The sequence below is a fragment of the Mycteria americana genome, chromosome 15, assembly GCF_035582795.1.
Source record: "Mycteria americana isolate JAX WOST 10 ecotype Jacksonville Zoo and Gardens chromosome 15, USCA_MyAme_1.0, whole genome shotgun sequence".
Taxonomy (NCBI): domain Eukaryota; kingdom Metazoa; phylum Chordata; class Aves; order Ciconiiformes; family Ciconiidae; genus Mycteria; species Mycteria americana.
In genome coordinates, this window is record NC_134379.1 from 2,903,954 (window position 1) to 2,925,292 (window position 21,339).

The window sequence follows — 21,339 nt, forward strand, 5'->3', positions numbered from 1 at the left end:
GCTTTTCAAGTTTATTCTTATCTCGTACATCTTCCTCTGGTTCTTTTTTTTTTTTTTTTTCCTTCATGCATTTCAGAAAGGTAGTTTTCCCTAATGTTAAGAATAGTTGCATTGAAAATGAGATGCTGCCTCTGAAAAACCCCTCTGGAGGATTAAATAAGTAAAATATAGCCAGAAAATAAACTGGAACCTCATTAAAATAATTTTGCAAGAAGAAATCCTACTTTACAATAGGTTTTCAATATCACTTAGAAAATTCTTCGAGTCATATATATATGTTCTTAATTCAGGACCTTCCATTAAAAAAGACATTACAGAGGGAACTGAAAGGCCATTTAGTACCCTTGTTTATATAAAAATGCATATTAGGCACAGATGCAATCTCCAGCAAAAGACTTGTGATATAGTTTGAATAAGCTGCGCTTTGCTGAAAGGTGCTAATGAGGGTTGGCAAAGCTGCGAAGGCGCCGCCAGACACCACCACCTCATTTATTCTGCCGGGTAACGCGAGCCCTCGCACATCGCTCTCGCATCCCCCTTGCTTTTAACTATTCTCCCCCTTGCCGATCCACCCGCGGTGCCGCCGGGGAGCGGGGGCTCGCCCGGGCTCGGCTCAAGACGCTTCTATGGCACCGGCTCGCTCCGTCCTCAGCGGACCGGGACGGGGCCGCGCGAGCAGCTTGGTCCGGGGTTGCAAAACCACCCCAGCTGCCGCTCGTGGGACGGAGCTCACGTGCCAGGAACGATCCCAAATGGAAAAGGGGTAACTATGTCACGTATATTTAATGTACGATACTATCCCATACCTTGATATAAGCATGCACGAGGGCACTCGGCTGCAGCACTGGTGAGACAACCTCCGTCCCGCACCGCCTGCAGCATCGCTCCACCATCCGCTACTTGTTCTCACCCCGGGACGCCCTCGCTCCCGTCCCCACCTCCAGCTCCCCTCTCCTTTCTCTCTCCCGCCCCGCACCGGTACCCGACCGCCCAGCACAACGCAGGAAAAGGGGACGTCTCCCAAAGCACCGGCACCCGCAGGTGAGGTGGCAGCCAGGGGCTGCTGCGGGGCCGGGGCTGCGCCGGCGTGCCCAGGCAAGTCTGCGAAGAAGGGTGTCAGCGTACGGCACCCCGACCCTGGGGAGGCTCCAAAGTACGAAGGAAAAGGCACATCTGCAGCAACGGCTTTCAAAAGGGGAAAAACGATTGCAGTTTTGGGCGACGGAAAGAGGAGAGAAAGCATCATTTGACTATTCATCGCCTCCTGCAGGAGAAGCAGGCAGCGGTTGCTCCCATTAATTAATTAAACATTGAAATAGTGCTAATGATTTATATAGGCACGGAGGCTTTGACCTGAGGCCCTCTGAGCCCTCGGCAGCGCTGGTCACCCCGAGCTGCTCCACGGGGCTGAGCCTGTCCCTCTGCCCGCTTTCCCGTGGGCACTTTGGTGCTCGGAGGCTTCCTCGCCAGGACCAGTAACAGGACCAGTAACCTCGCCAGTAACACCTCGCCAGGACCAGTAACGGGACCAGTAACCTCGCCAGTAACACCTCGCCAGGACCAGTAACGGGACCAGTAACCTCGCCAGTAACACCTCGCCAGGACCAGTAACGGGACCAGTAACCTCGCCAGTAACACCTCGCCAGGACCAGTAACGGGACCAGTAACCTCGCCAGTAACACCTCGCCAGGACCAGTAACGGGACCAGTAACCTCGCCAGTAACACCTCGCCAGGACCAGTAACGGGACCAGTAACCTCGCCAGTAACACCTCGCCAGGACCAGTAACGGGACCAGTAACCTCGCCAGTAACACCTCGCCAGGACCAGTAACGGGACCAGTAACCTCGCCAGTAACACCTCGCCAGGACCAGTAACGGGACCAGTAACCTCGCCAGTAACACCTCGCCAGGACCAGTAACAGGACCAGTAACCTCGCCAGTAACACCTCGCCAGGACCCTGAACCCACGGGGTCGGGCGGCCTTTTTACCTGCTGTGTGAACCTTCCAAAGGCAGCTTTAAAAATGTTAAGAAAAGGCATTTATAGCCAACTGCAGGCACTACAGCTGCCGTCCGTGCCAGCGGACGTGAAAGGGGACCCGGCAGAGTCGGGGCCGGATCCGTGGGACGCGCAGGATGCGATGTTCGGATCTGCAGAGAAAACAGCTGAGCTACCGCTTCCCAAGCGCGGGGGAAACGCTGCTGAGTTCGCAGCTTCTAAAACAGGCCAGCGAAAAAAAAAGAAAAATTGGCAGGTTTAACTTTGCATCAATTCACGGCGTATTGTTACATTCTTAAGGGGTATAAAACTATTGATCATAAGCAAGGCAATTACTTCTGCTCGTATTTAAAGCCATGCAGCAGGTGATAAGGAGGGATCGCTGAATCCACCCAGCCATTTCACACGGAGGAGGCAAAAACCCTCCATCGGAAGGGAAAAGCCCCGAGCGGAGGCTCCTTGCACGTGAGCCCATGCACGCCTGCGGGGCTGGAGGGGTCTAAACCAGAGTCGTGGTTAAATCATGGAAATTGCCAAGATGGGAACGGTTTTGGACATCCTACTCAACAAGAGGCTAAAATCCAGGCGACCCGCGGGCGTACCCCCAGTGTACCGACAAACACCTTATCTCCGGAGGCTTCAAAAAACATCGGGAGCGTAATTACTATTCCCAGTCCCACTGCAAACACAGTGAGAACTTCTTCAGCTCCCTCCAAACCTCCATCATTTTGAGTTGGGCCTCGAAATAACCGTAATAATCCTGAGGCTGAAGCCCAAGGGAGGTTAAAGCATCTTCCCTTGAAGCAAAGTAACCCCTTACCCTCCCGGTCAGAACCCCCCCCCCAGTCGTTACGACGATATCGGTGCAAAATCCGAGCCGCGCGGGCGTTACGCACGGCACAGCCGCTGCAGAAACGCCTCTGCGGTGACCAAACCTGATCGTACACGATATTTGGGTAGCAAGTTTTGTAGAGAATAAATATCACACTTCAATTTCATGGTAAGTTAGGAGGGTTTACTGGCAAATACCATGGCTTTTACATGGTTCTACCAATTACTGAGCAATTACATGTAACCTAGATCTGGAGGACATACAGTAGCGATATAATGTATTCCTCTCTGTGTTAAGAAGAAAAAGGCAGTTAATAGAAAGCACTCTTTTTTTTTTTAAATTATAAACCCCTCCGCAATATTCCTGTGTGACATTATTAAAACTCCACATCAATATCAAACCCAAAGCAAAGACTGCCATCCCATTAACACATCAGTTGTGGGATGATCAATAAAAATTTACTTTAAACCGTGCCATATGTCGCTCCCCACAAAGTTTTATTATTCAGATTCATCAGTTTGTACCTCAACCCCCGTGCAATTAAATCCCATTTAGCAGCACTGACCTTCTGATTTGAACTTGTCATTCCTACAGCTGGTTTGGAGTTTAACAGCACTTTTAAATAATGAAAACAAAATGTCTGTGAATTAACAGTGGGGTACGGGGAGCCCTCCGCCGGGAAATCCTCCCGCGCCGCTGCCGGCGGCACAGCTCCCGCGCTGGAACAGGGAGTGGGGGGGGGAAAGGGGAAAAAAAAAAAAGAAAAAAAAAGAGTGCCGGCACATTTTAACATGTTGTAGCATATTTGTAAACATCGTTAATCACGGATTAGCAGATGGTAATGTTAATTGCACCTGTGGAAGTAACAAGACCTCAAGGTTGATTACATTTACAAACTGGGATCGGGGCTGCGGCGCAGCGGAGGATTCCCCGCCGCCGGCGAGGAAGGTGCCCCTTGGGCGGCGTTTCCAGCACCGGCCGCTCCTGCCCCAGCCCAGCGGGTGCCAGGATCGGCCCCAGGACCGCGCTGGTCCCTCGGGCCGCGGTACCGCCTCGAGCTTCGCAAAGACAAAGGTGGTCTTCTCTGTCCCAAAGCCCTTCCAGCCTCAGCAAAGCTCATTGGGACCCAGTGACGGATTTGATGGAACGGGATTTTTTTGGCTGTGTCGATAAGCTGTGCACAAAGCTGAAACGTGGGGCGTGAGCTGAGCTTCTCTCGCAGCCCGTTCTCCCTGGAGTTGATTTTGGGGGATGAAAAGGTTTGTGTTCGCCCTCGTCTGAGGATAAAAAGGCCGAGGCACGGAGCGCATCTTCTGAACCAAGGAGGACAAATATTTTGCCACTGTGCTTAGAGACACTTTGATTATTGAGAAATCATTTTGGAAGGGCAATTACTAAATTTTAAAATCAATTTGGTAAATAAGCCTCTGAAAGGAATCCATGACAAGCAGCAGGGAGGGAAGAATTGACTTTCAAATTACACACACACACTTTATTCGTATCTAAATATCAAAGAGACTGTATGTACAAACAGAAGTAATCAGGAAGCATGTTTTGATCTTGCTGATGTACACAAAAAATGACAATTAATGTCCTCCTTTATGATATAAAGCCGGGAGTTTTTTACAGTTACATTACAGGGACGATTATAGTCAAGCTTAAGGCTAAAAATAATGAAAGACTATAAAAACTACATTTTAACATTTAAAAATATCCAGGAAATTAACTGGAGAAGCAGGCAATGATCCAGTTAATGGATCGCATTTATTAGATCAGGGGCAAATCACACAGCACAAAGCTCCATCTCCAAAGGTGCGAGTGGGCTGAGGTCCCCGTGCTCCTCGTGGGTCTCAGCCCGGAGCAGGATGGAGCTGGGGCAGAAGGAGGAAGCATCGGCCACGGCAGATACATCCAAAAGCCGGCTGGGTGACGGCAGAGGGGCATCCCAGCGAAACAAAGCGGGGCCAAAACTTACCACCGAGGGAAATGGGCTAAATGCAAACAGCGGAGGCATCCGGAGTGGGATTTACGGCACTCACAAAAGCCTGTATTGCAGCTCTCAAGCAAAAAAAAGTCTGAGCCGCAGCCCTAGTTACGCACACAAATTCCTGTCTCTTAAAATTCAAGCCTCGTGCAACTCCCAATAAGCCTTGTCTGATACTCCAGTGCCAAATCACGGTGCTCCGTGGATACAGCGGCCGTACAGGGAAATTCGCAGGGGAGCCGCGATGGCTGCTGGACTGATGGACAAGCGACTGCGGGAACTTCCATCTACCTCACTCAGCCTGTTGGCAGAGCTGCCGGGGGGAACTGAGGTTTCAAAGCTTTTTGGGAGCCTTCCAGAAGTAAAGCAGCTGCTCCATCGTTACTCACCTGCCTCCTCATTAGAGGGGGTGAGCCAGCATGGCTAAGCACAGTCTGACGGCGCCCGGCTTTCCCAAACACACGCAAAGCCAGTGAAGTGCCTCCTCTATTAAAGTACTGCTCAAATAAATTAAAAAAAAAAAAAAAAGAAAAAAGGAGAAACTGCAGTTCCTGTGAAATTGGAAATATATATACTTACCTATAGGTCAAGAATAAAGAAACGGCTTTATCCTCATCCCTGCTGCTCCAAAGGAAGGATTGGGTCAGCCCCAAGCGCTGAATCTTTCTTCTGAAAAACGAGCAAATCTGAGCCACGGGCACCCTCTGCTGGGGCACCCACGGCTGCCGGAGCAGCGCCGGGGGGGGCTGGCCTGCAGCCTGCCTGGCCCTGAGCCTTTTTATTTCAGCATTAAAATAAAAGACACATTCAGCTGACAAAATGCAAGTGCTACACACCCGCCCGAGAGCTGTCGCCCCAGCAATGCACCGGCTCACTGTCGTTCAGTGGCCAGCTCGCCTTCGGACCCAGGCAGCAAAGCCCTGCTCACGCTACAGCTGTCGTTTGGGGGGGATTTGGGTTTCCTCCTTTTCCACAGGAGAGGGAAAAAGGGCACGCACAGCTCAGGATACGTGCCACCGCGCCGGGCACCCTCTCCATCACGACCGCAGACACAGAAGCGAGTACTCGACGCCTTTGAAAAGCAAAAGCTTTCGTTGCAAAGCTGTGCAGGATCCACCTGCAAGCCAGGAGGGCACAAACCTTCTCGTGGGGCTCCCCAAGGACCCCCAGCAGCACGCGGGGGCAGCCGTGGCCCTGACACCGCACAGAAATCTCCAAGCAGGGGAGGGAAATAAGGCCTGAACTGGGCAATCTGAAAGCCCAGCACCGGCCACCGCGTCTGCCCGTGGCTCGCAGGCTGGGCAAAGTCCCCGTGGCCGGGGCAGCTGCAGAGCTCCGTGTCCTGTCCCCCATCCCGGGCACCCGGGGCATCCCCAGCCCTGCAGCCACCCAGCACCGCAGCACCCGCCGGCCAGGCGCTCCCAGGGATGCGTCTGAAAAACCTCCACATCCACAGACTGGTTTACAGACTTCATTTAGCTCAAAGGAAAGTCCTAATTAGTCACTCTGAGTGATTTACTTGTTCATTTGGAAGGGGGGGAGGGGGGGAGACTAAGCTGAATTGTTTGAAATTATCCCTAAAGGGCACTGTAAATTAAGTGTTAATGAGGAATCCTATGCAAAGGGCCACAGTAGCTAAATAAAATAATTAAGGTGCTAAGTGATAAAATTCATTTGGTTCTCAATAATTTAGCCAGCCTGGTTTTCAACCAGGATATTTGCAAATGAAGCCACCCTCACCCCCTCCCATGGCTGTCAGCGGGGATGGTGGTGCTGGGGCAGCTCCGCATCCAGTAGGATCAGGTCCACTACGGAAAGGAAACTTCCCTGGATGAAGAGAACAAGCTCCTGATTCCCCTTCCCACCTGAAGGAAGTGCCCTGTTCCACTAATCACACTCTGCATTTATACATGACGCAAAAAGGATTGATTCGAGTCTACAACCAGTCCTTACAGAGGCTTTATTTCAATGGGCTGCGTTTCTCCCCGCTACAGCTGTTTTCTAACAGCTCGTGTCCATCCTTTGGCAGAGCTGCAGACCTGGTTTACAACCAAATACAACACAGTGTGTTTTCAGACATTCAAACAGCAATATGTAACAGAGAAACCGCCTCATCATGAAGAAATTGCTACCGAGTAGTCCCAACTCGTACCTGGTTCTCACCAGCACCCTCTCGGCTGCTAAGGGGGCTGTGGGCTCACGCATGGGGCACAGGGTGGGCACGGGGCACGGCTGCTCTCAGTGCCTGCACCAGCCGAGCGCCGTCTCTCACCTACAGCCCAAATTCTCTCCACAGCACAAGCGATGTACAAAGTCCCCCGTGCAACAAGCAGAAAGCTCGCAGGCATCACCGGATATTTTACTGCAAGAACTGAAGGATTTGGCTGTCCGCTTTTAAAACCTAGCTTTGTCTCCCTTCCTTACAGCCGCTCCTCTGAGGTGCCAGCGGGAGGTGTTACCTAGTAGGTGCAGGTGTCTGACCTCAGCGTTAAGGCAGGGTTCTGGTGGTATTGCGCATCAGCCAAGATGCAGCTCAGGTCAATGGGGCTCTCCCTGTAACTTGCAGCGATGGTGAAGACCCTGCAAAGAGCACTTCCATATCCACAGCAACACAGTACAGCCATGAAACACCAAGCAGCTTCCTCCGCCAAATAAAAAAAAATTCAATCACCGTGCCTCAGCTTTTGGCTGCAGATGGAGTGCAGGAGAATACCTGTAGGAAAGTAAAAATAAATTGAAAAAAAAAAGATCTTTTTTTAAACCACAAGAAAATCGTTCTGTGGGCCTGGATGTTTGTTTGATTTTTAAATACAGAAATTTGGACTACGATGCCTTTGTGCATCAGAACTGTTTTTACCAGTAGCAACAGAGACGTTCAGCGACTCGATCCCGGGGTGAAGCGCTCTGCCAGGGGGTATGGCCAGCATCCGATGGCACAAGAGCTGCGTCTCTAGGGAAAGTCCGTCACCTTCACTACCTGCAGAACAAAGACACTGCTCAGGTCAGCTCGGAGCCGCTGCCATGTCCCTTTTCCCCCCTCCAGAGTACAGTTCTTGCTAACGCTCTGTTACAACTACACCCTTGCCCCTAAGCTCACCAGCAACCTCACCAGCTCCCATGGAGCAGCAGCCAAGAACTACCAGAGGTGAGACAGGCACCTTACCTGCCTTCCCCGCTCCAGTCTCCCCAGATCTGTTCTCCAGCATCTGAAGTGTTTTTGAGGAATACCTGTGCAACATGCCTGCGTGCACAGCGTAAAGCACAGAGCCTTGTAGCCCGAGTGCAAAGATCCCCTGCGCAAGCAGCCACCGTGCCAGCAGATGGCTGCCCACGTACGCGGGCGGCTGCCGGAGGGACAAGGCAGACAAGAGGCCACAGGCCTGATCTGGTCCAGCAAATCCCACATCCCTATTGATACTGACGGGTTCAGCCTTTTCAGCACACAGTACCACCAGCTGGGTGCAACTTGTGAATGCAGACAGTTTAACCAGAGGCTTCAATTGATTAGTTGTTAAACCATCCAACAGCCCTGATATGTTTGGGCTGATACACTGGTGAAACAGAGTTGAAATCTATCCCAGGTCATTAGTAGTTGTTTGACTCACACTGTCACAAAGGGAAATGGAAAGGGAGAGGCTTTAAACAATCCTGCGCACAGACAAGTGAAAATGCAGAAGACCACAGACCTCCCAGCCCGCTCGGCTCCCCAAAGAATTCTTCCACATTCATTATTTAGAGCTACATAGACAGCTACACGGCTGCAAGAATACCCAGCTCATTTCTAAGACGTGCTCAACCTCTGACAAAACAGGCTCAGCATGCTGGAAGCCAAACATTCCCCTTCAACAACCATACCAGACATCCTGGGACGGCACTGCCGGGGCACACGCTGCCTACCAAGGGCTTCTGTGCCTCTGCCTGCACGACCAGTGCTGTCACCAAGGACTCGCTCAAGCTCACCTAAATTTAGACACTTACCTGAAGTTTTAACAGCATACACTGCTCTAGGCACTGCCTGTGCCACTGGAGACTCACTCCTCCACAAGGTAAATGAGCTCTTTGCTGGGCTGAGTTACCACAAAATTCTTCCCCGGTGTCACTTACAGCACCTCCCCAGCAGGTCCTGCGCCCTGTCCCTATGAATCGATACGCGCGACATCCCTCTGACCGCACAGGGTAGGGGAGTGCTGTTATTCCCATTTCATAGACTGGAAGCTGAGGCCCAGCCTCATGTTTTGCTGGCCTGATCTAACTGGCAAGATGCATTTTGTGCAAGCAAAAGAATGCTTTGCGTAATGCATCTTGCATCACCTTCCCACATGAAATAAGCCACACTGGCAAAAGCATCCTTTGGCTGGGGTAAGTGAACCTTCAGAAAACCAAAATCCCATCCTAACCATTATTTTCTTCCTTCTTTCTTTAAGCCAGAAGTGCAGACAAGACCTGGCTGAGTTATCCAAGGTCACAGGGGAAGCCTGGGTGACGCAAGGAATCGAAGCCAGGCCTCCCACAGCCCGGCCTGCCTCTTCATCGCTAGACTGTGGCTCTCTACGGATGCTTCAAGAAAAAAAAAAATATATATTATCCTACTTTTCCCTGATTCAACACAGAAAATTTTTACAACTTACAGTCATATTTGCCTCCTGAGCCTCTCAAACCACACTCTCGAGGGACTCTCCAACTGGGACAGCAGCTATTGCCAGAGGTGCCACGGCTCCTGCAGCAATCCCCTCCTCTCCCTGATAAGGGTCTTACGATTCCTAATAAAGGCAGCAATTTTGCTTCCAGCTTTTACAAAGCTTTTTATGGCTCTGGCTGCTTAAAATAATTAGGAACCATAAATTCAGGGCAAAAAGACTTGCACAGTGTGACACGAGGGACAGAGTATTGACTGAATCAGATTAAATCCTAGTTTATACTGGTGAACAAAACACTTCCAACTTCAGATCTTTGACTTCCATCTCTCAGCTTTGTCCCTCACTGACAAAGCTAAGACATGGAAGCTTGGCTGAAATGGTAAAACAGGTTTCTTGCCCCATTTACAATTAACACGACTGTAACAACTGCAGTTTCCAGTGCAGGAAGTTCAAATCCAGGCAGAAGCAGCCATGCCGACAGTTCAGAGAAATATGCAAAATGAGCATCTCGATAAAACCAATTCCACAAACAGTCTTAAACCCCAAGCTAAAGATTGAAGGTGTAAGAAGAACAAATTACCCAGAAACTCTTCTTGCTCAGACATCTAAGCGCTCCCAATCTGTTCCTGTTCGCACAAGGCTCCCAGTCTTTAGGGCAGCCAGCCTGCCTGTCACCTTGGGCAATGACTCCAGTGCAGATAACATTAAGCTGGACTGTCCAAATCACTCTCTGCCAAGCCAGCGAGGATGCCAGGAGGGTGAATTCAAGTCTGCAAATGCTTAACTTACAAGACAATCTGTGCCATGCTAGGAAGCTCACTACCATGCTAAATTATCTCTGCTGCTCTCTGCAGCTGCAGCTACGCTACATATTCAGATCTAGGACGTTTCTTCAAACAACCTCAGCATCAGACAACTGTAATGTTCAATTTTCTTTTCAGTGAAGAGTTAGTGCTCAGCAGAGAGTTGAAATCATTACTGCTGCAAGGTCTGGGAGCTCTCCTCACGCATCTACCAATCAGCCTCCAATCTCCCTTGACAAAAGGATATTTGGACTTTTTCCTGGAGAAATCTCTCATAATTCAAGGTAACGACACCACTGCCACTTTCACCCCCTTCCTTTCTCCTGGTGTTGTCGTTGTTTCTGGGATGCATTTCTTTGTGGTCCATCAGCAGCACTGCCAGCCTCCCTACTCCCTTTATAATACAGCTCCACACATCTTGTAGAGACGCCAGATTTGCGGCGTTGTCTTGTCAGTATTTCTAGGAGTTCAATAAACATTTTAATTAAAGGAATGTCTTCTGAGCCAAGAAAACCACAGCACGGGGCAGGATTACAGCCCCTTGATGGCTCATCGCCAGCATGACACTACTTCCAAGTGTAAAAGCTCAAACCAGCTCTTGTGCCAGGTGACACAAAGTGGGGGGCTACAGCATGGCCACACAAGGGTGCCTAGAGCAGCACTCCTGGGTGAATTTCTTTCTCTAGCTGCCATGAGGCCGTTACTCCCCTTCTCTTCACCTTCTGGGAGGCTGCACAACCCCAAACTCTGCCTACAAAAGACAGCATCCTTTGCAAGTATCCACTACACAAAAAGAGGGCAGAAGCAGAGGGGCCTGTAGGAATCGCCCAGTTTAGGTGCCCAGGAAAGTGGCAGCCGTTGCTCAAACAGCGCACAGGTCTGGCAGGGAGGAGGTTACACCCGCTCCTCCTGCTGGTACCGCAGCGGCCAACCGCTCCTGCCTTCTCCCAGGCGTACAAAAGCAGCCGCTGACTGGTTTCCACAGTGGTCTCCGAGCCACAAAGCCCAACTTTGTGTTCAGACCATCCCCAGCAACAGCTCTCGTGATTCTTTCCAGACCTGGGCACAGAGATATATTCCTGGTTTTTTTAAGAGGAAACATGACAGAGCAAAGACATGGCACAGCTCGCCATTACGGCCTCAGCACAGCAAGAGCAAACACGTACCTCCTGGGTCTCTCACTCAGCGTTGTGGTTTGCCAACACAGAAAATCCAGGTTCAGGGCTCTAGGACAGGATCAAAAGCGCCACAGACCACAATGCAAAACAACACGCTGTGGCTACACTGACCCAGACCTGTCCTGCCACTGAAAACTGCCATCTGGACCCTCCGCAGCTACTAAACTCCCTGTTCATCTACACAAACTGGTTTGTTCTTGCAGTTGCTACTGGGAGGCTTCTCGGCTCCCCCTCTTCTTCTGGGTCCCTACTTCATTTGCAGCCAGATCATTCTAGTACTTCTTGCCCAGCTTTTCTTTTCCAGACCGAAGCGTGATGTAACGTAACAGACATGCAACTAGCTTCGGAGTGAAACATCACCCTGACCGTTCCCTCACACATGCACTTCCACCAAGCCCAAAGCTCTGTAAACTGAAATACCTATTACTATAATAACAGGTTTATTCCACCGAAATTCCAAGCAACTGATGACAGGAACATTTTCCACATCCTCAGGCTTGCTGACCGTTCCCACGACTTCCCAGCCTTCTGCAGTTTTAGCCTAGAAAGGGAAAGGAAACAAATGTTAAAAAATTGCCTACTTTTCAAGCTTAAAAAGAAAATAAGTCACATATACAAACACACTTTTTTTTTTTTTTTTACGTTTTCAATTAAGCTGACTGGCTTTTCTAGTTTTTTTGGCATCCCTTGAATTTTTACCACCAAAGTCCTCCCAGTACCAGCACACAAACCTTGATTTAAGAAAAAAAACAACCCGAAAAAAACCAGAATTAAAAAAAAAAGTAATTTTCCTTCTGGTGTTTATTCCAGCTCAGCAAGCAAACAAACAGCAACTGAAAAGCTTTTTTTTGCCCATACAACAGTTCTAGGAAGGTTTTTGCCAGGAAAGCATACAAAAAGAGTAGTGTTAAACAAATTAGCATAAGGCTAATCCACAGAGCAATGCAGTGGAAGTTCTCAAGTGCAGACTCAGCCACCAGAAGCCCACGGTAACGTTTTCAAACACAAGTGCACGTTTTCAGACTCAGATGCCAAAAATCAGCTCATACAAAAGGCAGGGCACTCAACACTCAGCGCCTCACATAACCAGAGAACCAGCCTTCCCTCCTGCACCCTAGTGAAAAGAGCCTTAATTATTTGTCTTGGAAATCCATTTTAACAATAAAAGAGCTGCTGCTTCTTGCCAGCTTCATTTCCTGTGAAACTGGCACTTTTTACATTACATTATATCAAATTTACACCAGCCAGGCAATGCCAAGGGTTAGGCCAGTGAATCTGGGTCCAATTAAATGAACTGCTGCAATGGCTCAAAATGTTAATAATTCAAGTTTTACAGTAACAAAAGTGATTCTTCCAGCTGTTTCAATTAAATATCAATGTATTTTATATATTTTTCATTTCACCATCATCCAGAGCTCCGGCTACCACAGACCTACTGTACACCTGGACAAGGGTTTTCTAGCACCAAGTGGAAAGAGTCCAGGCTTACCTCTGCTTGGCCTCCTCGCAGTCACACCAGACTATGATGAGCTCTTCCTCAAAGGGACACAGGCATGCGGTGACCCCGGGAGCACAGATGGGGTGCCTCTGTTCCCCCAAGGGTCCGCAGCCTCTGCCCTCCCACCCCGTACTGAACCCTTCAACCTCACTGCTCCCCCAGGTCTGGGGGATCCCACACGAACCGGGGAGGGCAGATGAGAGCCTGCAGCTCCCTGCTCCGCGTGCACACAGCATTCAGCCGGTCCCCAGCCCTGCCAGGGCACAGGGGACCTCCACGAGGAGTCGGGGCAGTCACACGGTGCTATCACAGGGGATGGACGCGCTCTGCCAATTCAAAGCAACTTCCCTGGGTTTGTTTCAGTTTAAATCATTTTTTTTTTCCACATGCATTACCCTTCCTTTTGCGACGCCGTTCTGCAAAGGGCCCTATTTCACCTCACCACATAGGTACAGCATAAAAAGATTCCCAGCAGCTCCCACCAGCCCTGGTTTCTCCTCTCTCCCCTGCTCCAAAGGCTGCCCAATGCTGCCATCGTGTGCCTGGGCCCTGGGATGCTGTCTCCACCACATGCCGGGCAAGACCTGCTGCAGGCAGCAGCGCTAGCTCCGGTCCCCACGGAGAGAAAGGGAGGCAGACCCTGTCTTTACCGAGCTCACAGCCTGAGTACAGGAGATAGACGCAGTGTTATCCCGCTATCGCCATCTTCCAAAGACCCACAACTCAGACCTGTTACCCCACCCGACAGCACGGGACTGGGGGTGCGTGCCTGTCAGAGGTGGTCCGACGGCACAGACCACCGGCAGCAAACAGGAATGCAGAGCAGGAGCGCAGGACACTGCAAATAACTGAGTCCTTTTCCTGTACCTCCTCTCTGTTCAACAAATGCAATATCTGAGGTTTCTTGAAAGCAAAGGGAAAAGAACCGTGGATCGTTCTACCTTCAAAAAGCTCCGGAGATCATCTGTGCTGTAGACATCGAAGACTTCCATAGCTCCAGAGCTAGCTTTGCTCACTGTCGGAGTCAAGGGGCAGCTGCAAGGAAAAAAGAAAGGAAAAGTGTCATATGACAGCAAAAAAGGAAATCCAGGAGAATTTTAGTTTCTCTATTTCCTTCTCTTGCCTCTGCAACTCAATTCCAACTAGTCCACTAAAGATCTCGCTCACTATATGGATATGTTTTCCTATGGAGAATAGGAGGGCTCAGAAATTAACCCAGGAAATAGGTTACAGCAGTTTTGTGCACAGACGGACAACTGCAACACAAAATGGGTTAAAACAAAAAGTACCCAGGGAGGTTCCTTACCAGCCTGGAATACCACGTCCTGCAGCCTCCCTGCAGAGCACAACGCAGAGCAGCAGCTAGCCAAATTCAGGTCTTAAGCTCAGCCCTAGAAAGCCCTCTAAAGAAGCTGTCGAGCAATGCAGGCTAGAAACCTCTTTGGGAGCCAGCAGGAAAAGAAAGAGAAAAGCTGAAGGAGCAGATAACCAACCCCGTACCTGCTCCTCTGGCTTGTCACCACTCTGTCCACCCCCAAGAAGTACGCAGAGCGCAGCAGTGCCCCCAGGTTCATGGGATCCTGGATGTGCTCCAACACCAGCCAAATCAGCTGTCGGTTCGGACTCTCTTCATCCCCCAAATCAGGCTTTTCAGCTTCCTCCAAACTCTTGAAACGGAGAGGAGTGGCCTCCAAACAAACTCCCTGGTGGACCTGACCTCTGCAAAGAGCATCCAGCTCTTGCCTTCTGACGTGGTGCACCGGGACGCCCCGGGCCGTGGCCTGAAGGACAAACTCGCTCATGACAAGCCGCCGAGAGCCGCTGCTCTGCTTGAGGAACAACCTGAACAGGTCCCTTCTCGACTGGGAGAGGGCCAGGGAACACGGCGCGATCCCAAACAAGACCTCTGAGCCCTGAGTCCTCTGGATGGGCAGAGGCCTTCGTTCCAGCCGCTTCCTCGCCTTTGCGAAGCCGCCCTCTCGCGAGCTCCACAACTCCGCGTCGGCTAGCGCAGCCTGCCCGGCCCCTCTCTCGTACGACTTGTGCCACGGTCGTGGCTGGCTCCGCGGAGCCAGGCCCCCACGGGAGGAGCAGGACTCAGCCCGAGAAACCTCCGGGAGGGCTGGCGGGGGACGCTGACCGCCGCCGATCCTGCCTCGGGGTGGCCCTTCCTCACCCCCACGGCTGAGGGGGGGTGCGAAGGGCGGGGGCCACTGCTCCCGCGTGGAGCGGTACCTCACCCCCCCCCACCAACGGCCGCAGTTCGCGGGGGACAGCCCCACGGCCCTCCAGACGCTGGACTTGAGCGCGTTCTCCATTGGTGCCCCGAAGGCCTTTCCACGCGGGAAAGGCCAGCGCAGGCACCGGCGGCCTGCCCACGGGAGGCGGTACGGCCCCGGGCCGCGGCTGAGCTGACAGGAGGCGGCCCCGCAGCACCCCACGGGCACGGGGGAGGAGCGCGGGGCCCTGGGTGAGGGGAAAACACCGAGCTCAGCTCCACAAACAGCCCGGCCGCAAAACCGGGCCGGCGGCAGGGGCACGGACAGGTGTGGGGCGCCCGCTGGGCGGGCTGGAGGGGCTCCCCGGCGCAGCGGGAGGGACTGCCCGGCACCGTGGCAGGGACTGCCCGGCACAGCGGGCGCGGCGGACACGCGTGGGCCCCGCCGCCGCCCCGCTCCTACCGTCCCCGTGCGCCGCGCCGCTTCCGGGCGGGCACGCGGCTGCACCAGCGAGAAGGGGGGGATGCCCCGCCCCGCGAGGCAGCGCCGCCTGGCGGTGGGCGGGGGCGCAGGCGGACCGGGCCCCGCCTCACTCCCGCCCCTCGGAACCGTCGCCCCGGGGAGGGAGCGGGCGGCCACGGCCTCAGGTCCGGGCAGCGGAGCCTCTGCTCCCAGCCAGAGCCCGCGGGGGGCCCCGGCAGGCGTGAGGGAAGAGGGCGGCTTTGTCCCCGCGCCCCTGGGCCGAGCCGGGTCACCGCGTTGGCGAGGGCTGCAAAGGGCCTGCAAAGGGCCGGTGCTGCCCCCAGTCAGAGGGGAGCCGACCCCCCCGGCCTCCGCTGACAGGGCCTTAAGTAACCGGAAAACAGCTTTTAACCGCTTCATTAGGGCATCTCACAAGGACTGCATCCCACAGACCCCAGCCCAAACAACCGGCACCACCCAGGTCCAGCAGCAACAGCGCCGATGCTTTGGAAAGCCCTGGCCCTGGCCTAGCCCAGGTATTTTTAATATTAAAAACCGAGTGTTTGAACTGCAGTTACCCCAGGGAGCGGGGATTTCTCTCTGACCCTGTTCCCAAAGGCCACGTGTGCTCAGGCGGGCTGTAAAACCCCACGGACGATGGAAGCTGTCCAAACAGCATCTAATCGCCTGGAAGCGCACGTTCCGAGGCCGACGTCCTGGCCTATTTACCGCCCAGGCACAGTAATTGCAACGTGCTTCTCTAAACACGGGCAGAAAGCGCTCCCAGAACAGCGGGCAAAGCCCTGGGCGCTGCCACGGGGCCCGACTCGCTCTGAACCTGTAACTTTACACCAAAATGCTGCTCTTCTAATTACGTGAGATTTTATATCCATCTTTTAACTGCATAAATGGGTAGACAAGGGCCAGGCAAATAGGGAACCAGGTCATTCACAGCAATAGGTTTAGGGCTTCCAGGGGTTTATCCCTCAGGCAAACACGCCTGCGTGGGCCGCGGGGGACAAACCATGACAATATTATTTTAAAAGGATTTTGCAGAGAGAACCAAAAGTGTTTCAGTCCTTTTCTATTCTGTTAGTCTGAAGCATTGACAAGTTACATCAGGCCTCAAAAATATCATGAAATTGTTTTTGCAGGTTCAGAGATCTCAAGGAAAATCATGTTTTTCCTGCTGCTTACCAGAACTAACCGTGCTCATGGTTCCTCCCCCCTAAAAAAATGAGAGCTGAGGCTAGTCCCCTGAGATCAGATAATCTGCCAGATAAAGCTGCTGTACCTCCAGCAAACACATTAACATAACTGACGATCTATACTACATATGACAAGGAAAAAAAGCACAAGAATAGGAAAAAAACATGGTTTTAATTCTACAAATGCTCTCTACCTATTTACAAGGTATGCAAAATATCTGCCTCAAATCCAGCAATGGCAGCCAATTCAACTATTCAATACTCATTTGCAAAAACCTTGTATTTCAACGACAGCAAACCTGAGCTCAGGAATGTGCCTCTGCACTTGGACAAGCTGAAAGGGGACTGGGGAACAAAAATGCCTTCAGTTAACGACGACGATAATCTGTCTTGCTTCGAGGGAAGCACGAGAGACTGAAAGAGTTCAATATCCAAGTCCGGGTAGCAACAGCGGCTCATCCCTTGCATAGTTTAGCCAAACCCAGCCGTGCCCAGCAGCCTACCTGGGGATTTCAGCGAACCCCCGTGGAGTGCGGCTTCATTTGAACAAGGATGGGCAAATCCAACCTCCACAGGTTATCCGTGAGACAACTGGATACTATTCTGCTCTAGAAAGCAATTACAGTTTTTCTCCTGAAGAACCAAAAGCACATGTTTCTGTTTGAACTCTTCACAAAAGAAAGGTTTAGCTGTGAACAGTAAAAAGGATGTTATGTTTTAACACAAAAACTACCATATACGCAACAGAAGAACCACAGTGTGCCTCTCTTTTTATTCTTTATTTTACAGTTCACAATTAGAAACCTACTGATAAATTACACAGTTCACCCTCCTGTTTGGGGTTTTTAAATGCCTCAGAGTCGTGCTGCCAATCCCATCTCATCCCAGGAAGATGGCTCAAGGTGCCACCAGGTTACACGAGGCAGAGAGGCCAAACAACCTACGCCAAACCCCTCCACAGGCCGCACTCAACCTGGGAAGTTAACAGGCAGCAGGAGTTATCCCCTAAAACCACATTTGAAATGGAAAAATATACTGGATATCATTTCAAGGTTATTTTACAGACTTGCAAATGTTACAAATGTTCTTGGGGGAACAAAAAACCCAAAATTCTAGGGTTCCGGGTCAGCCAGGTTGTATTTGCAGGGAGCAACTACCCAGACTGGCCCTTTTTCAAGGCCTTACATCTTAAGCAATTCTCTCCAAAGCCTCCTTTTACAGAGCAGAAAGATAAGTTAGGTCCCTCCTCAGCCATGTGCATTTCAACATCTGCTTAACTTTGTACAGAGTTGCGGCCACCAGTTCAGATGTTTCACCAGTGCTACCCACATCCCTGCTTATTTCTTTTCTGCTCAGAAGTTCCTAATTTCTCAATTTTTTTTTTTTTTTGGCCTCCAACTCCTAGTTCAACCATCTTCTCTTAAAAAGATGGCACACACTGCACAGCACATCTGCTGAATTTCAACAAGCTCCTGCAAACAAAACCCTACGGAAAACACCAGGAGTTTTCATATCAAGTCCAGCTGAACATCACAGGGGCGTTATAAAAAAAGCACAGTAGTGCTTGAACCTTCCTTAGCCAAGTGCCTCCGAATTGAGCATCGTGGTGGCATGGAGACTGCAGAGCTTTTCCAGCTGGCACAGGCTCTCTGCTGCAGTGAGGATTGCTGGCTGCGTGCAGACCTGGACTAGCCGCTCCTTGTGGGACACGATCTAACCCAATGCCGCGGGTGAAACCCAGCTCTGTGCAAAGAACCCACACAAAGCCACCGCCTCGGCAAGGTGGAGGAGGGCAGTGCATTACAGTGGTGCGAGACTGCACCACGGGGCATGAATTTCACTCTCAGTAAATTAAAATGCCAAATCCAGAGACGAGGCTATGTGTACTTGCCAGCAGAAACTGGTGACAGATGAGGAATGGACAGAACACACCATGAGCATGTATATATAAAGAGGAAAAAAAGGGGCAAATTGCCTTTGTTTTGCCATTACGAAGGAATGTTTTACCAGTTTTCTCCTTGTATCCTTCTACAGTTACTCACCTTTGGCACAAGGAATTCTATGTATCACAAGATTTAATTAATAATAATACTTCATATCAACACTCAGCACTTACATAGCGCTTCTCATATTCAAAGTGCTTTACAAAAGTTTGTGAGTCCTCACAACACCCCTGTGAGGTAGGTAAGTATTATTATCCCCATTTTACAGATGGGGAAACTGAGGCAGAGAGGTAAAGTGACTTGCCCAAGGCTTTATAGGGAGTTGAAACTCATGACGTAGTGGCCCAATTCTGGTCTCCCTTATGGTGGTGTAACACAGATGAACTCCCACAGAGCTATACTGGTGTAAGCAAAACAATCCAACCCAAGTTTCTCTGGCTCCCAATCCTCCGCTCCGATCAACTGACCATACCTGCTCCACCTAAACCAACGGTTCGCCTTCTGAAACACTACAGAAAGCCCAGAGCGCAGCAGGAGCCAGTCTGCAATCTTAAGGCAACATGTACGTTAACAGCTCCACAGCTCTGCAGCAAGTCGCACTACACACAGACGTGTTTCTGCCACGCTGCAAGAGTCTTAAGACAACTCAAGCGGTCTCCAGCTCTGTACGTATCAGCTTTGAGGGTGATTCTCTTCTCCCTCAAGTTACAAGAAATCCAGAGCAAAACAATGGGGCTGCACCAGCGTAGAACTAGTACGAGATCTGAACCAGACCTTTTACCTGCTGCTTTGTAGGCAAATGCCCCTACTAGTATCTTTGCATTTTGCACAGCTTCGGCATGGTTCATTTCACTCTCTCTCTCCGAGTTTGTATCTCTGCAAATAAACAGACTTTCAACATTTCCAACTCATCAGCACCAGCATTTAAACAGCACCATACATCTTTCTAAGACCCATCAGTATTTCCAGAAAAGTGTCAATGCATGCAAATATCACATACAAAAACATCAAGAGTGCTGGGAGATGATACCAAGGATAGAGGTGATCACAAGACAGCACACATTTAGTTTTATTAAAAATACCAAACAACTCACTCTTACTGTAACTATGCCACTTAGATGATCATTATAACCTGCAGAAGTACAGGTACTTTCCTCCAACTATTTACCTACCTACCTAGAAAGAAAGAGAAATAGCAAGCACACACATTTATACTTCCTCAAACTTGGCAGGCATGATTCATGTGAATGGGAAAGGAGGGTTTGGGGAGGTGGGTGAGCTTGTACACTGGGTTTAGGGCAGTGCAGTATGAAAGAAGTAGAAGATATCACATGCATCGCTACCATCAGTAATCAATCTGATGAAAATAAACCCCAAAATTAAATGGATTCATGTACGACATCCACCGAAAATCTCAAACCCTAAGCACACTGAAGCTGGCAAACATCTTGTGCCACTTTACCTATGTCCAGACACAGCATCAGCAAATAAGATCAAACAAACCTTGAAAAGAAAGCAAAAGGAAGAATAAACCAGCCTGGAGACAACAATCTTCCACAAACCACTTCCCTGCATTATTTTCAAATACATTTTACTCTTAAGCAGTTTCAGAAAGGAGTGGGGGAGAAAAAGACCCACTACTATTTCTTTAAACTGGCTCAGCACCAGCACCAGCTCAGAGAGAGGGAGAGAAAAATAATTCTTCAAACTTGATCCTTGGTACTTGATTAAAATGTTGCTAGCCAGCCAACGAAGCCCTAAATTGCCAGAGGGTTCGAAGTGGAGTGGATACACGGTGCTGCTCACGGTCCTCTTCATTTGCTATGAGATCTGCTCCGTGGGCCTCATCTGTATATCTCCAATCTAGAAGAGACCAACATAGGATTTTACTGGAGCACTGAAGTCCATTTTAAATCCTGCACTGGGCACTTCCATGCTGCACCATTACAGTGGCAAGCTGCACATGAAGAAAGTTCCTGTGACTAGAAATGAGCCTGCTTAACTGAGATAGTAGAAAGAAATAAAAGTGAATGTGACCACTCTGCCTTTAGCAGAAGGAATAAAAGCACAAACATGCACAGAAAAGAGTGCAAGATGACACTGACTATAAACTCTCATGGTTCGAGTCTTTAGTTTGGTCCTGCTCACAGAGGGTCAAGCAGAAGCACTGCTTGATCCGCCACGGAAAGGACTTTTTATCCTCTTAAGACAAGAAGGCCAGCTATCACTACTGATCCAATGTCAAGACAGCCACGTCTTGCTCCAAAGGAGCAGAGTTCACACGAGGGGCTGCTAAACCTCTCGTGATCAAAGTTTGCTTTTGCAACAGGAACTTTTACGTTGCATCTACTAAACTTTGACACGGCTCCTGCCTTCTCCTGGCTCCAGCTCAAAGCTGGTCACTTGTTTCACAGGGGGGAAGTCCCTCTGGCAGCACAAGCATCTCGCACCACCCTTGGGGAGGTGCACAGCACTTGGCAGGATCAGGCCCAGCACATTATTTGGCAACTGGTAGGCTCTGACCCTGCTGCAAGACTGTCAGCAAATCTCAGATGGCACCATCCAAAAAAAAAAAAA

General features: G+C 50.5%; 2 protein-coding genes across 3 annotated transcripts in view; both read right to left on the reverse strand.

The window, feature by feature from the left end:
• Positions 1-6,760: 6,760 nt before the first annotated feature.
• MRM1 (mitochondrial rRNA methyltransferase 1) lies at positions 6,761-15,655 on the reverse strand. Its single transcript, XM_075517936.1, has 5 exons — positions 14,431-15,655; positions 13,872-13,965; positions 11,853-11,973; positions 7,672-7,791; positions 6,761-7,527 (listed from the first exon to the last, which is right to left on the reverse strand). The coding sequence occupies exons 1-5, from the start codon at positions 15,246-15,248 to the stop codon at positions 7,478-7,480; spliced, it is 1,203 nt and encodes a 400-aa protein (XP_075374051.1). The 5' UTR covers positions 15,249-15,655; the 3' UTR covers positions 6,761-7,477.
• Positions 15,656-16,994: 1,339 nt separating this feature from the next.
• Positions 16,995-21,339, reverse strand: part of DHRS11 (dehydrogenase/reductase 11) — a 28,668-nt gene continuing 24,323 nt past the window's right edge. For both annotated transcript variants that reach the window (XR_012777967.1, XM_075517958.1), the window contains exon 7: positions 16,995-20,625. Coding sequence is in view for 1 of the 2 variants with exons in the window: in XM_075517958.1 (XP_075374073.1) it covers positions 20,584-20,625 (42 nt within the window). In the remaining variant the exon portion in view is untranslated. The remainder of the gene's footprint in view (positions 20,626-21,339) is intronic.